Source organism: Miniopterus natalensis, chromosome 9 (assembly GCF_054644295.1).
Source record: "Miniopterus natalensis isolate mMinNat1 chromosome 9, mMinNat1.hap1, whole genome shotgun sequence".
In the NCBI taxonomy this organism is placed as follows: domain Eukaryota; kingdom Metazoa; phylum Chordata; class Mammalia; order Chiroptera; family Miniopteridae; genus Miniopterus; species Miniopterus natalensis.
Window position 1 is genome coordinate 53,229,930 of NC_142089.1, and position 16,509 is coordinate 53,246,438.

The 16,509-nt window shown below is 42.4% G+C and overlaps 1 protein-coding gene across 2 annotated transcripts in view; it reads left to right on the forward strand.

The window, feature by feature from the left end:
• Positions 1-6,236: 6,236 nt before the first annotated feature.
• The window catches only part of DNAI3 (dynein axonemal intermediate chain 3), a 56,747-nt gene continuing 46,474 nt past the window's right edge, over positions 6,237-16,509 (forward strand). For both annotated transcript variants that reach the window (XM_016220625.2, XM_087820013.1), the window contains exons 1-4: positions 6,237-6,321; positions 6,696-6,734; positions 12,971-13,152; positions 14,139-14,243. In XM_016220625.2, the coding sequence (XP_016076111.2) occupies positions 6,237-6,321; positions 6,696-6,734; positions 12,971-13,152; positions 14,139-14,243 (411 nt within the window). The remainder of the gene's footprint in view (positions 6,322-6,695; positions 6,735-12,970; positions 13,153-14,138; positions 14,244-16,509) is intronic.

The window sequence follows — 16,509 nt, forward strand, 5'->3', positions numbered from 1 at the left end:
CGTCCGGGGTCCCGACCCTCCCTCCTGGTGTCACCAATGGCTCGCGACATCTCGGTTCCTCCAGGCCCCGCGGGCGCCGTTCCCACGACACGTGATGCCTCTGGGCGGCGCGGGCTGGACTCACCTGCGGCCGCCCGCGCGGAGGGGGCGCCGGGGGGGGGCTGGGGGGGGCGCGGTCGGCGGGCGGGCGGGGAGGGCTCAGGCCTTCCCAGCCGCCGGGGCGCGCGGTTGGTCGGGGCGCCGCCCTGCAGACCTCAGAGGCTCGGCCCAGCCGGGAGGAGCTGCCAGAGCCGCTGCCCGCGGCATCTTCCCTCCTCCCCCCGCTTTAGCTCGTGCCCCTCAGCCCCAGTGCTCCGGTTCCCTCCCACGCCCTTTCTGGGGCCGTCTTTCAGGGGCACAGGCGGGGCGAGGGGGCCGTGGGATGAGCCCACCCTTCTCCGGGCACCCACCCTGCCCCTCCACGCCCCTCTGGGTCTGGCTGGGTAAGCAACTCGGGTTCTCTCTGATTGAGCGGGAGCCGCTTGGAGGCGAAACGAAAGGGCCTGGGCTCTGGGCTTTGCCACCCCCCTGTCCCATTCTTCTCGCTAGGTTAGGGGGGAGGGGGGAGGGGGACCGGGCGCGAAGGTGGGCGAAGAGCCTGGCTGCTGGTGAGTCGCAGTCCTAACAGCTGTCCGTTCTGATTTTTCAGGGTAAGACTCTTCCAGCCTGAGACTTGTACCCTCCCCAGGCCTTCCAGTTTCCCAAAATTGCTGTGAAATTAATTTACTGATGACCAGACTCCTCTAGACTGGGTGCTGGGACAGAGAGAGCCCTGGAAAGCTCTTCGAAGAAATGGGACTGGACATACTTGAGATAGTGACGAAGATTCTTTGCTTAGCCAAACTTTAGCCAGGCTCCTAAACTTTCTCCTACTTTCACCTGTGCACGTCCTTGTAAAATCCAGTTTTAGCAAGAACCCTGCCACGTCAGTTTAACAAGCCCCCCCCACCCCCAACACACACCCTCAGTATCTGATCCTCCTCAATGTCTGGGGCTCCTCATCTTCCACCATCCCTTGGGTGATGCCTGATCACCTGGCCTGTTTTCAGTTAGGTAGGTTTAGCCAGAACGTCCCCCTGTTGTTTTCTCTTAGGAATTTTTCATCCAGCTGACCACACCGAATATAGATTGAGCCCCATCTCTCTCCCCCGCTGTAACATCCCACTGCAGTGGTCCCTATAACTGTCTCCATGGCCCCAAATAAAGTCTGCATTCTGTCTTTAACAAGTGCCATTGAATATTTTTTTCCTTTAAGAGTAGACCTCCTGCCCCGCCTAGGATCCAGGAGATCACGGTTGGATTCCCGGGCAGGGCAGGTGCTGGGGTTGCCGGCTCATCCCCAGTAGGGGACATGCAGGAGGCAGCCAAGATATGATTGTCATCATTGATGTTTCTAGCCCTCTCTCCCTCTCTCTGAAATCCATAAAGATATCTTTATAAAGAAAAGAAGATGAAAGGACAACCTCCTGAATGAGAGAAGATATTTGCCAATGATAATCCAATAAGGAGTTAATAGTCAAAATATATAAGAAACTCATACACCTCAACACCTTAAAAGAAAGAATCTGATTTAAAAACTGGCGGGGGGGGGGGACGGTGAAGAGAGGTGGAGGAGGGCATAGGGGGATAAATGGTGATGGATGGAGAATTGACTTGGGGTGGTAAACACACAATACAGTGTACAGATGATGTGTTGTAGAATCATGCACCTGAAACCTGTATAATTTTGTTAACCAGTGTTATCCCAATAAATTCAATAAAAAGGAAAAATAAATTCAATAAAAAGGTCCCCTGGGCAGAGGACCTGAATAAACATTTCTCCAAAGAGGACATACAGATGGCCAACAGACATATGAAAAGATGCTCAACATCACTAATCATAAGGGAAACACAAATTAACCACAATGAGGTATCACCTCACTCATATCAGAATGGCTATCATCAATAAATCAACAAACAATTGTTTGGTGAAAAGGCAACCCATTTTGCACTCTTGGTGGGCTTGTAAATTAGTGCAGCTGGAAAACGGTGTGGAGCTTCCTTTAAAAAATTAATCTTAGAACTGCCATATGATCCAGCAATTCCACTTCTAGGTATTTATCCAAAGAAATCTAAAACACTAATTCCAAAAGACATATGCACCCCTACGTTCATCACAGCATTGTTTACAATAGCCAAGATATGGAAGTAGCCTACGTGTCCATTGATAGTGAATGGATAAAGAAGATGTGGTACTTATATAAAATGGAATAATACTAGACCATAAAAAGGAATGAAATCTTGCCAACAACATGGATGAACCTAGAGAGTATTATGCTAAGTGAAATAAGTCATGTAGAGAAAGGCAAACACCATATGATTTCACTTATATGTGGAACCTAGAACAGAAAATAAATGACAAAAATAAAACAGAAACAAACCCACAGATACAGAAGACAAATTAATAGTTGCCAGGTGAATGGGGGTTTGGGAGCATGGATGCAAAAGGTGAAAGGATTAAGAAGTACAAATTGCGAGTTATAAAAACAGTCACTGGGATAGAAAGTACAGTATAGGGAATACAGTCAAACATGTTTTAGTAACTATGTATGTTGTCAGGTGGGTACTAGACTCATCAGGGTGGCCACTTAAGTTATATAAATATCTACTCACTATGTTGTGCACCTGAAACTAATATAATATTGTAAGTCAACTGCAATTGAAAAATAAATTTTTAAAATATTGGGCAAAGGCTGTAAACTGGTCACCAACAGAAGAAATCTTATCAGATTTAAAAAAATGAAAAGATTTCAAGAGAAAGTAAACGAGCTTATATAAAGCAACAGATGCCCTAATGCCCAATCTGATAATGCTTTTGTAAGCAATTTTAACAACGGAGCCAATGTCACAGAATGAGAGAAAATTTCCCTTATCTGGAATATTTGTCATAAAACAAAGATCAAATCTGTTAGATAAGACAATAATGTGTTGTTTTAAATTGTCATTTAAAGAATAACTTTTTTATGTAATAATCATGCATTTTATTTTGTGATACAAATATTGATGGTGTTACCACTGTTATCTTTCATTGTTGTGGCCCTCACTTTAGTTTTCTATATTTCTTTGACTTTTTTTTCATTTTTTGACATATTTATTTACCATCTGAGTATTTTCTTTAATAAAATTTCCTCTTTTTTTTTTTTCTATTTTATTTTTTTTATTTTTTTAATGTTCCTTTATTGTTGAGAATATTACATATGTCCCTTTTTATCCCCACTGATCCCCTCCACCCCACATCCACCCTACCCCCAGGCCTTCCCCATACCAATGTCTGTGTCCATTGTCCTAAAGAATAGCTTTTTAAATATTAATTTTTTACTTTTAATAATGACTTTAGAATTTATTTTGCGTTGAAGCTTCCTCCTTTTAATGCCTTTTGTTACGAAATGTCTCTGGCAGGTAGCAGTCCTTCTTACAGGTAATTTAAATACATTCTCTCTTCCTTCACCCCGGGAGCTGGGCGGGTTTCTGGGGGGCCCAGCTCGCCCCCAGGGAAGGTAGGGCAGCTGCCCCGAGGGCGCTAACCCCGCAATCTTCGCATCACCCTCCCCTCCCCGCCGCTGGAGGCCACACCCTAAAAGGGTTCTCCTTCAGGTCCGCTTGCGCTGGACCCAGCGCGTCACCCCGGCGGTCAGGCGGGGCCGCTGTTCTAAAGATACTTCAGTTGCGCAACCCCTTCCCTGCGGGGGTAAACCTGCAGGCCCCTCCCAGTTTGAAGGTACGTGACGTTTCATCAGCGCGACCAATCACAAGCCCGTTCTGAGAGAGGCGGTCAGGAAACGGAGACTATTGGTGTTGGTGCTCTGTCAATCTCTGCCGAGTCTCCGCCCCTTTTCTCTTAGCAACGGGTGCGTCCCAGCAACCGCCCGCGGAGGAACTGCGTTGGGGGCCCTCAGGGTTTGTTTTCCTGAGAGGAGAGTTACACGTCCATCTCCAGCCCCAGAGGAGCTTCTCCCTAGGGAACTGCAAGGAGGCGTCTTTCTCTTCAGGTCAGCGGGGTCAGGTAAGAGAAGCTCCGAGCGGAAAGGACGCTCGGAAAACAAGTATTTTAGTCCTTGGAGGGCGTTGAAACGCTCGCGGTGCCGGCTCCGTGCTGAACGCGGGGAAGACCACAAAAAAGTACGAAACGTTTCCTGCTTTCAGAGACCTTCCAGTCTCGCCAGGAGACAAAAACAGCAACGAGAGAGCAGTTAACGACCTTCTTAAGAACGCTGAGGGCAGGTCCCGAGTCTCGTTCCCAGGTCTGGCACATAGTGGGAGCTCGGCACGTTGCCTGGCACACAGTGGGAGCTCCGCAAGTACCGGGAGAATGATGCATGCGTGGAAAGGGGAGCAGCATGATCCTGGTTAGTCATCGGTATTGGAGACCGCAGAAGAGGGGATCAATGTGTATTTGTATCTAAAGATCAAGTAGTTACAGAGATGACTTCAGGACGGTTAAGAAAGGGCTGGAGTAGATAAAGAGTGAAGAAAATGAAGCGGGAAACATTAATTTTTTGAAAGTAAGGACCTTGCCTTCCTCATCTGGTGACCTCTGGTACCTACTTGCTGCTCAATAATTTCTCTCTCCTTCTACCCAGTGTGTACTGGATGCTGAATGAATTCACAGCAATTTCCAGGCACCTCTGAGTCTGAGGCCCTCTGCCTTTGCAAAAGCCTGGCATGATTAACGACACTGCAGTGTGATTAGAAAGCATCAAGGAGAACAAAATTGTTGAAGCCTCTGCGTGAGAACGTTGGAGAGGCTTCAGGGAGAAGGTCCTATTGGAGTTGGGCCTCGCAGGATGAGTAAAATTCAAGCAAGCAGAGAAATGTGTGCATGGTGTGGAACAGGAGCAGGGGGAGGGAAAGGGATTCCCCAGAGAGGGACAGGGCGCCAGTGCTACTGGTCTTCTCAGATTTCAAGATCTGCGGACAGAGTAAGCCACTCAGGCGTACAGGTAGCAAATGGGAACATGTAAGCAGGTGTGTGCGTTGTAGCCAAATAAAGTGAAGAGAAGACACGAATAACTGTTTAAACCGCTGTATTATATCAATTATAATTTGTCACTTATTCCTTCATATGTAATCGTCATCTTCATAAATAATAAAAGATTCATAAAAAGATAGTCACAGAGAGGTCTTGAAAGTTAGTTTGGAACAAGGTCATGGACAGCTCTGAATGCAATGTTCCTCATAATCACTGGAGTGTCCTCACAGGTCTTGAACTGGTACACAGAGGACTGTCCCAGTACTCACTTCTCTCATCGCTCTCTAATATTTTTTGCCGCTAATGTGGAAGGTAGAATATGTGTCCTTTGCTACATTGTTAGAAGAAAGGTATTCTGGAATGGTGAATTAGTGTGCAAAGAAAATAAGTGGTTTTAATATAAAAATATTTAAGTGGAATGCTTAAATATTTATATCTTCAACAAATTCTGCTTTGAAATTCAATCAGCTATAGTGACTTTGCAAAGCAATTGTAATACAAGCCACTGAGGTAAGCATAACCTTTATTTCAGGAATAGATGAATTAACTCTTCTGCTACTTTTAATAATAGTAAATTTACTTTAGTTGGGAGCATGAAAAGTGGGGCGAGCATTTCAGAGTAATCTTAGTAAAATATTTGTATTTAAAATCTTTTATGAGTCAATTTAATTGGGAAAGTTTTGGAAAGTGTAATACAGCACATTCACCACATAAAATATGCAATTTTATGAAAAGAATTTAGTAAGCTCTGCTGTCATTTAAAAGCAATATCTTTTATTTGGGACTTATTTTTTAAAAGGGAAATCTGCATAAAAGTAAATCTGAATAAGTATGTTTTTTGAAATTATGCAGGCTATTCATTTGATTTAGATATCACCAATTAAAAGTGATTTACTTTCTAGACACAATATTGGTAGAGTTTTTATTATTTGCAATTACTAAAGCAAACTAAACAATTTTGCCTCAAACACAAATATTATGTAAGGTAGCTACTTCCAAAGTAATCCTTTTCAGTTTAGACTATATTCACCAGGCTGAACACCCATTCTATGAAGATACATGTTGATTTAGCCGAAGACTCAACTTAGAAAACATATTCTTATGTTTACTAAGTGTTAATGCTCACTATTTGAAACTGTAAGCCAGACTTCTAATGACCTTCTCTCTTTGTGCAGCCTACGTCAGAGCCATGGCTCCAAAGTCTCCACGAAAAAAGAAGGCTGGTGTCAAAAAAAAGACGACAGACCTTATCGAAAATAAGGATCTATTACCTGGTAGGATTATCTTTTCACTAATAGGATTTGTATGGCTTTATTTAGTATTTGTACATATGTTAGCAGCCAAAATGATCATGGTTTTTTGTATCAAATAAACTTAAATATTTTGGTTGTCATAAAGGTAAACACAAGCAGAATTAAAAATATGAGTATTTGTTCTCATTTTGTATTTTATTACCATATCAATGAAACACCATAGGAAACATCATTAAGAGGTAATTCTGTTTAATTATTCATAGAATAGTTTAAGACTTCACCGTACATTTGCATTTATGTTTCGTGTTTTGAGACCTGATTAAAAAAATTGTAATAAACGAAGATATATATTTGATTCAAAAATGTAAATTTGACATTATTTTATTCTATTCTAGTTGTTGAAGAAGTGGAACCTGTAAATATGGAGAGCATGGGTAAGTCAAAATGCAATTTAGAAATTGTCTCCAGGTACAATACTTCAATATGCAATAAGCAAGTGAGAAGAGTACAAATTGAAGCAATTGACCAAAATGCACATGGACAAAAATTACATCAGGTCATTTAGAATATAAAATAAAATATTTTTAAAGAAAGAATAAAAAGTAGAGTGGAAGAGAGAATTTTATTTTTTTTAAATATGTTTTTATTGATTTCAGAGAGAGGAAGGGAGGAGAGATAGAAACATCAATGATGAGAGAGGGTCATTGGTCGGCTGCCTCCTGCCTCCTGGGTTTTGGGCTCTATGCCCACTGGGGATAGAGCCCAAAACCCAGGCATGTGCCCTAACCAGGAATCAAACCATGATCTCCTAGATCACATGTTGATGCTCAACCACTGAACCATACCGGCTGGGCAGAAGAGAGAATTTTAAACTGAGAAATAGACTCAGGCCAACCCATCCTTTCAAAATCCAAATTGAATGATTATTGAGAGACCTTTTGTAATTATAAAGTGTGGTAAATCTGCACGTTATTACTTTTATTAGAATAATATTTTTAAAACTCTGGCTCTTGAGCAATATTTATCTGTGCTTCACAGTAAGATTCTACTATTTCAAGGAGAAAGGCTGATTTTTAAGCCAAGAAGCTAGAACTTAGACAGCCAAACTAATGTTGTTACTTCTTTTAGAGGCTAAATAACTAGCAAGGCTTTGCTTTCGCTGCTGTTGAAACTTCCTCTTAGGGTTGACTTAGCTGACATACTTCGCGTTTGGAAACAGAGGAAACAGCGAGGGTGGAAAAGAGAAAGATCTAGGAGCCTGTGGGCGGTTGTGAAGACTTGGGCTGTTAATCATACAGGACAGGCAGCCCCTGGTGGTGTTAAGCAGAGCAGGGGCGTGACCTGCCTTGCGTTTTGAACGGAGCACCCCGGCTATTCTGGTGAGAACTGCAGGAGCCAGGGCAGCAGCAGAGGCTGGTTAGGGAGCGACATAGCAACAACCCGGGGGGGGGGGGGGGGGGGGGGGGGGGGGGGGGGGGGGCGGAGGGCAAGGAGACGGGAGTGTGGAGGTGGTCGGGGGATGTCAGCTAACAGTAAACGGCATTGGGGCAGACTGTGCGGCCCAACAAACGTCTACTGAATCAATGAATGCACCACCCTTAAACATGGGAGCCGTTTTTGACCCTTTCGCCTGCCACACCCCCACTCCGTTTAAACCATCTCGACTGGCGTGAACTTCCCCTCTGAGATAGTCCTCAGCCTTGCTCATGTCACATCCCCTTACTACCTGAGCCCAGGCCCCCGCGTTCCTCACTTAGGCTAGCTCCTTAGTTCCCACCTGATGCCACTGCTCCCACTCAGCCTCCTTCAGTCCATTCTGCACACAGCAACCTGCCTCGTCTCTTTCTTGCTGAAACCCTCCCAAGGCTCTTCTTTGTCCTTATAGTGGCCCTGGCTCTGCCTTCTTGTCTGATCTCTTCTCTTGCCTAGCACAGAACATACCAAATTTGTTCTTGCCTCAGGGCCTTTGCTGTTGCTCCAGGCACCCGGAGAGCTCTTTCCCCAGATCTTTATGCAACCATCTCCTCCTCATTCAGATCCCATCTCTGGAGGAGGCCTTTCCTGAAGGCCTCTCATTCGCCTAGTACCCTTGCCTTCATAGCACTTGCCATAATTCTGAAGTTAAAGTACAGTCGATTCTCATTATTTATGGGAGTTCTAGACAGTTGCTGTGCACACTGGATTAGTAAATATTGAGCCATTGCTCTTCGGGGAAATACAGGGTTAGAGTCCTATGAGCCTCTGGTCATAACACTTTCATTAACCGATCAATATGTAACCTTTTTATGTGTGTTTCTTTTTAAAGACACTTTATTTAGTATATATTGTTAATTCATTAACACTGAACTCACAGATGACAGCACTATAACTCATGCCTTAACCATACTTATCTAATATATGTATCTCCTCCACAGAGCACATCACAGCCTTCTGGCGCTTAGGAACACTGTCCAGCCCTTCAGCACCACACTTGGGGACCATTTTAAATAATAAAATCACCAACAAAAAGCACAAAAATGTGGGAAATGTGGCATAAATGACAGTAGAAAGGGCACTTGTTCCAGCATGAGCTGAAACAAGAAGGCTGAGCATTGGCTTGTTTAACCTCAGCTGGCAACATGCTCATGGGACAACTCTATTTTTTTGGCCACTCTAAGCATGTCCACTAATGACCACGGAAGTGCCACAAGTATTGATTTTAGGGTTACAAATAAATTTTAGCAAGTGAATTTGCAAAGACAAAATCTGTAAATAATGAGAATCAACTGTATTTAGTTGTTAACGCATTTATAATCTATTTACACACACACCTTCTCACATACACAAACACACACACACGTGCTCTAGGGGAACAAAAACTCTCTTGTTCACCATTGTACCCCAATGCCTAGGACAGATCTTGGCACATAATATGTACTGAATAAATACGTGTTGATTGACTGCATGAATGAATGGATGGATGGATGAATTGCTTTCTCTGTTCTCCCTGTCTAAGTAAACCCAACACCACTCTACCCCCTTTAGTTCCATCTCTCACCCTGTTTTCTTCTAGTTAGCACTCATCACAATTTGTACTTACATGTGTCTGAGTGTATTTGTCTGTTTAATGTGTCTCCCCCTCTAGACTGTATACCCTGGCACTAGCATCATGCTTTCACATAGTAGGTGCTCAATAAATATTTCCTGACTGAATAATTGACTGGTGAAAAAAAATCCATTAGCTTAAGAAGAGACATGGCAGAGATGTTTCAACCGGAAGTGAAAGGACTGAAAAACACAAGCGAGTATATTTGTTTAAGGAAAATAAAACAATGAAACGAACCTCAGTACTGTACTTCATAGTGAGACTTGAGGGTAGATTTTGATTAATCGTCACATTACACTAGAACCTCCCTCCTCTTCTCCAAGACTCCTCTCAGGGTAACATCAGGATCCCTTTGACTTCCTTGCTATGGGGTCCTGACATTATCAATGTCACTCAGGGCTCATGGCTGTCGTGATCCAGGGTACAAGGGTTCCCTTTCCTGCAAAGATACCAAGGGATCCACAGACTAGCTAAACAACTGTCTCCTAAGGACCTAAAGGGCAATGTCTAGAGGTTGCTAGAGAATACATATAGTGTTTACACATAGCTAACATTTATGGAGCAACAGCTTTGTGCCAGGCTCCATTCTCTCATCCTCTTAGTTCTATAATGTAAACATTATTATGGCCATGACAAGATGGAGGAGCTGTGGCTCCCAAAAGTTAAATAATTTTCCCAAATTATAATTATAAGCCATACTTTAACACAGGTTAGAGTATCAGTGGTATATTAGTTGCTTATTGCTGCCATAGCAAATTACCACAAATTTATTCTCTTACAGTTTGGAAATAGGAGTCTGAAATTACTTTTACTGAGCTAAAGTCCAGGTGTTAGCAGGGCTGGTTCCTTCCAGGGTCTCTGAGGATAATGTTTCCTTACATTTTCAGCTAAAGATACACTGCAGGGACCTTGGTGTGAATCCCAGCTCCCCTATTTCCAACTCCTAGCTCCTGACCTTGGATATGGTACTTGAACTCTGTAGACTTCCCTTTGCTCAGTTAAAAAAAAAGGATACAATTCTAGTAACCACCTCAGAATGTTGTTGTGAAGATTAAATGAATTAATGGTACACATAAAGTGCTTAGAGCAGCCCCTCGGAGCAGAGGTGCTCTACAGAAGTGACTATATTTAACCTGGCTGTTATTCACCCACATTGTTATTCACTCCCCCCACCCCCACCCCATCCACCACCCCCTAAGCTTCAGGAGGACTTGCAGGCCTTTTCCTCTGCTCCAACCACTTTCTCACCCTCCTGGAGCAACCAGCATCCCACTAGGCTGGAGGTGTAACTGAGCCCACAGCCCACCTGTCACCTTAGCCTCATTGCTGTATGCCTGGGGTGCTGTTGGCAGCGGAGGCCTCAAAGCCTAACTAGCAGTATTCTTTTGTTGAATTTTGCCAGAGCCCCTTGGGGTGGCCAGAAGCCTCAGGCCTTGTCCTGTTTAGTTTGGCCATTGTTCTGGTAGGGCTTGAAAGCAGTAACTGTGGGAGTATTGCCTGAAGTTATTCATGACTGCCAATTGCAACTAGAAACAGCCTACCAGTTTTACTAACTTCGAGATAAAGGAAAATTAGATTCTATGTTAAAATTGCCTTGATAAAGTCCAGTTAGTGTGAAAGGGGCATTTTAGTGAACAGGGTCCACCTAGCAGAATTTGAAGTATGTTTAGTGGGGGCAAGTGACATGGACCACAATCTTCGTCACTGTCTTTCCTGTTCCTTGGGTGGTAGAAGGCTCTCTGGCCCTTGTGAATGCCTCCGTTCACGAAGGACACCACCTCCCTTTTTGGCTGTAGCTCAGTGTGGGCCTCACAGTTCCACCTAGTGGTTTTCAAAGGCAAAACTGCACAACTTTTATTATGCATTAGACACTATGAATTATCCCTGGCAAAATGTTTTCAAAGGATAAGGTCTATGTGAATCAACACAACAGTTTAGTGAGCGTCTCTTACATGCCAAAATTTAGGATTAGCATTTCGAGGGAGATAAAAATGGGCTGTTTGTCCATCATTTATGAACAACTTGTACTCCAAATGTTTATTATGCCAACAGATTGCAATTTGGAATATATTTCCATATAAATCAATGTCATTCACACAGTCATTAAAGCCCCAAAATCACCTGAATAATTGTATACCATAGAGCCACAAGGGTGAAAGTAAATGCTTCTGTGGGAAAATAAATTCAGAATTTCAAGGTGAGAAGCCACATGCACGTCTCCCCCTGACTCCGCACCTGTTGAGCAGTGGGAGGGAGCATATCAGGATACCCAGGTGTGTAGGGCCTGGAGAAGATGGGAGTGGGCTGTGGGCATGGGGCGGGGGAGAGAGTTCTGCGGGCAGATACAGAGCTCAGACTGGGGTGTTGGAAGCTGATGGTGGTGACAAAATGAGAAGTCCATCGCCTGTCCCAGGGCCTGCTGCTGCAGAGGACTGGCCTGGGGTGGGGGAGAAAGGGACAGGAAGAACAGGAATGGAAATACCTAGCCTCCCTCCTCTCTAAGGACAAACCTAGGACTGAGGACCCAGAGGAGGGAAGAGGGATTCCCCACCCCGCCTTGCTCCCCACTTCCGAGGGTTTGCTCATACAACTTAATTGGGAAGCCAGTAGCTTTAAAATGGGAAGAATGGGGTGACAAGTCTAACTGTGAAAAGAAGGAACTCTAGGGAGCAAGGGCACCTGTGTAAGATCGAGAGAAGGTTTCTTTAAAACAGGAGACCTTTGAGCAAATCGCATGCTGAGGGAAAACTGCCCAGGGGTAGGGAAAGCTGAAGGGGAGGGAAAGTGACTGGGCCTCCAGGGCTGAGAAGGGTGGGGAGGGGCGGGCACGTCGTCTGTCTTCCCTCTTCCAAGCGGAGGGACGGGTGGAAAGGTGGTGCCTGTGCCAGTCAGCTGGCAGGCAGGGCTGCGGGGCCACCAGCGCTCTGTGCTGAGCATACACAGTTTCTTCTGTGAGATAGAAGGTGAGGCCACCTAGTTAGAGCGAGCAGCAGGTGAGGGATGAAGGTGGGGATCCTTCAGAAAAGCAATACAGGTTTGATAGAGCCTGGAAAGGTATTCTTACCTTTGGACCAATAATTTCACTTTTAAAAAATATTTTTAAACATGATTTTAAAAATTATGCACCAGTAGATACCTGTTTGTAGAGTTATTTACAATCATTGGAAACAAATGAGAGAAAAAAACGTAATGTTTTATCAACAACAGAACAGTTAAAAGTTATGCTACAGAGTTGCATTAATTTAAACTGATATGTTAGATTAGCAGAATACTTGTGACATACGCTAAGTGTTAAAGGCAGGATAGTACATATGGAGTGGCTAGAAGAAAACAGAGCAAGCTATTAATAGAGGTTCTCTCTTGAGACATAGTGGTATAGGTAATTGTTATGTTCTTTTTTTAAAAAATCTTTTTGACATTTAAAAAATAACGGATAAACTTACTTTAAAAATAAGAACAATAATGTTAAAGTCTTTTAAAATTTTTAACCAAGACAAGAATTTAAAGCAAACAATTGCATGTTTCCCATTGCTAAGATTTTAAGTGGTTACATTTAATGTCAGAATTGGACTTTGTCTTTCCCAGGTCATCCAGAAATTTATCCTTTAGTGTTAACTACCAAGACCCAAGAAATATTCAAGTGCCGAGTAGATGAAGATATGACAGAAGAACGCCCTTATAAACTTATCAAAAAACAGGATATTTTGGCAGATTTTCACAACAGAGCTGCAGTATCTGATTTCTACCCAGTCAAAAAAGTTATCCAGGTAAGTATTGCATCCCTTTTTATTGTTCAATCTTGTTTTAAGGGGCTCCTGGTATATACCAATGAAAGTTCGAAAGATTGCTGCATTCAAATCTGGCATTTGCCGTTACTTTGGGCAAATACTGGCTTGCCCACATCTCCCTGGGAACCCTGCTTGATGATCCTCTGAGAAAAGCAAAAACTTATCAGTGATCATTTTATTTCACACCCAGAAAAGCTGATCCTTGCCCAATGTTAACTAGAGTAGGAATCTACCCTTCTTTTTCCTATACTGTTTTAATTGTTTAATGTATAATTTTGGCCCTGATTTGTCTCCAAGCAGGCAGCAGAGCACCACACCAAATAAAGGGAATGCTTCTTTTTTTCCTGTTAAAAATAAAATTGCCTCGTGAATTTCCCTGGACCTATTGTGTTTTAAAAGCTTTTTAGAGTTAATAAAATAATTTCTCAATTTAGGCTTATTAGCCATAGACTAGCACTATGCTTACCATTTGTGATTAATTGATTAGAGAAGCATCAATTTCATGTTGGTGTCTGAATAAATTGAGTGACCACTGGACGTCATTAAGCTGCATTAGCTCTCTCATACTATTCAGTAGCATCTTCTTTAATCTCCACGTATTTGTGAATTTTCCAGTTTACTTTGTGTAACTAATTTATAGTTTCATACCATTGTGATAAAAAATATGCTTGATATTATTTCAATCATCTTAAATTTATTAAGACTTGTTTTGTGGCCTGATATATAATCTGTCATTTAAAATGTTCCATGTGCACTTGAAAAGAATGTACAGAGGTTGGCAAAAGTAGGCTTACAGTTAGTTGTGAGGACACAAAACACAAAGTTTATTCTGGTATCACTATTGAGTAATTATTGTATTATTTTCCATACAAAGACCCCTAAGCCTCCTTTTGCCCACCCCTGAATATTCTAGCGCTTTTGGACGGAGTGTTCTGTAACCTTCTCTGTTGATTACATTCCCGTAGGAATATCCTGGAGAAGAAATTCTGGTTGTTTATGACAGAGACTTCAAATATGGACTTAACTTTTATGTTATTGGAACAGAAGAGGGCAAGGAAAACTATTTCAGTGTAAGCACACCCAAGGCCTTGCGTTTTATGGGTGGTGAGAAGGGAGAGGAACCTCTGGGGGAGACCCCTGCACGGTTATGGTTCCTCTTGTTCAGCCCTGTTGCCCTGGGCCCTGGATCGTGTTCTGGCACCCAGAGGAGGTGAACAGTAAATGTGGGATGAACTAAGTCAGACATCTCAGGGCAGCAGATACTCTACTTATTTGCCTTTATTGACCCCATGAGAGTGGAGAGAGCAATCTGGAGCACCACTGCTCTCAGCCACTCCTTGGCCCAAATTCCTGGTTCTCCCCTTGCCATCTCGGTAACTTGGGGTAAGTTACTGAACCACTCATCTGCAAAACGGTGGCACTGATAGTGACCATTTCCAGGGCTGTTGTGAAAATTAAATGGACTAACACAAGGTAAAGCCCTTTGTAGAGTGCCTGACACAAAGCTGGTATTCCATGAGTGTTCACTATGGTTATTTAGAAGCAAGATCTTTAATTTATTTTTATTTTTTCAGCTTTAGGATTTATTAATAAACAAAGCAAATGGAGAAATGGCAAAACTAAATCAGTTCTAATACCTCAGTCCAAAAGAACAAAGAGTACCCACCCCAAACAAAAACCTAATTATTTATTGTATCTATCATGATTGCTTGAATCCTGTAGATAAATCAATGCATTTTGACTTAGCTATGACTATGTAGATGGTTATCTAGGTAATTCAGATTTTAAAGCCTTTTCATTCTTCAATAATCTTATGGAAGATATTTTTTTTTATTTCCAAATTGTAGCAAAAGCTTATTTATAATTCAGATTTTAGTCCATATAAACTTGTATCATTCTCTAACCATTAGCATAATACTGAATCACCATTACTTTTCACTATATTAGACTCTATTTGTTTTAGACTGATTGACTTTATTAGTCAGCTTTGTAGAAGCAAGATTTTTTAAAAGAATGACTTGGTCAGTAGGAAGCTGATGGGGAAGAAAGTAGAACATTAAAAACTGGTAGTTTCCAAAGGAAAAAAAAATCTGTTCACTTTCAAAGTGTTTTGTTCAAGGTGGTCATGGAAGGTGACCCATTTCTGAGACTTGCCTTCCAGCCTGGCATCCACGTGGGAGGTTTGGTCAAACTGAGGTAGACAGAGGGGTTTGAGTGGTTGCTCAACAAGCAAGAAAAATAGAGGAAAGCAGAGAATTTTAAAATATGTAGCACTTTTTAAACTAAAAATAACCATTTACTCAGCCTTAACATTTTCAATTTTATTTTTATCGTTACTTTTCTCTGTGCTTTCAATTTTTTTATTACAGCCTTGCACCGCTTAACAGCGGGGCCACATCTGAGGAATGCGTCATTAGGTGATTTCCTGTTGTGGGAATATCCTAGGGCACACCTACACAATCCTGGGTGGTCTAGCCCACAGCTCCCAGGCTACCACTGCTGGATGAGCAACATGAGATTAAACCAAGCACAGGACAAAATGATGCAATGGAGAGATGATGTGAACACGAGATGTTTGAGGCTGCTGCCAGCATAACACGGCATATTGTGGTGGTGGTGTTTTTTAAAATCTAAAAGCCTCTTTTTTTTATTGATTTTAGAGAGAGGAGGGGGAGAGAGAAAGAGAGAACATCAATGTGAGAGAGAAACATTGGTCAGTTGCAGCATATTGTGTCCTATAGCAAATGATTTTTTCTAATAAGTAGAAAGAGTACACTCCACAATAATGATAAAAAGTATAGTACAGTAAATACATAAGCCAATAACATAATTGTTTATTATCATTATCAGGTATTATGTACGCAGTTGTATGTGCTATACTTTTATATATCCGACAGCCGCAGCAGGTTTGTTTGCACCAGCATCACCACCACCATGTAAGAAGTGCATTGTGTTATGACGTCACCTTCGCTACAATGTCACTAGGCAATAGGAATTTTTCAGCTTCATTACAATCTTATGGGTCTGTCATCATTGACCGAAACATCATTATACAGAGCATGACTGTGTATAGTGAAATATTTTAAAGTGCATGGAAAAGTACAGATAATAGTATAACAAATATCCACACAATCACTACCCAGAATTAACAAATATTAACCCTTTGTGGTCGTTTGTCTACCCTCAGCCACCAAAGTTTTTTTACCGTTCCGGTCGTATGTCTGCTCTCAGCCACCACAGCAAGGAACCGTACGAATCTTAACTCTATTCATCATTCATGTATCAGTTCATAATTTCTCTTGTTTATCCTTCATAATCTTGCATGTTATGTGTCAC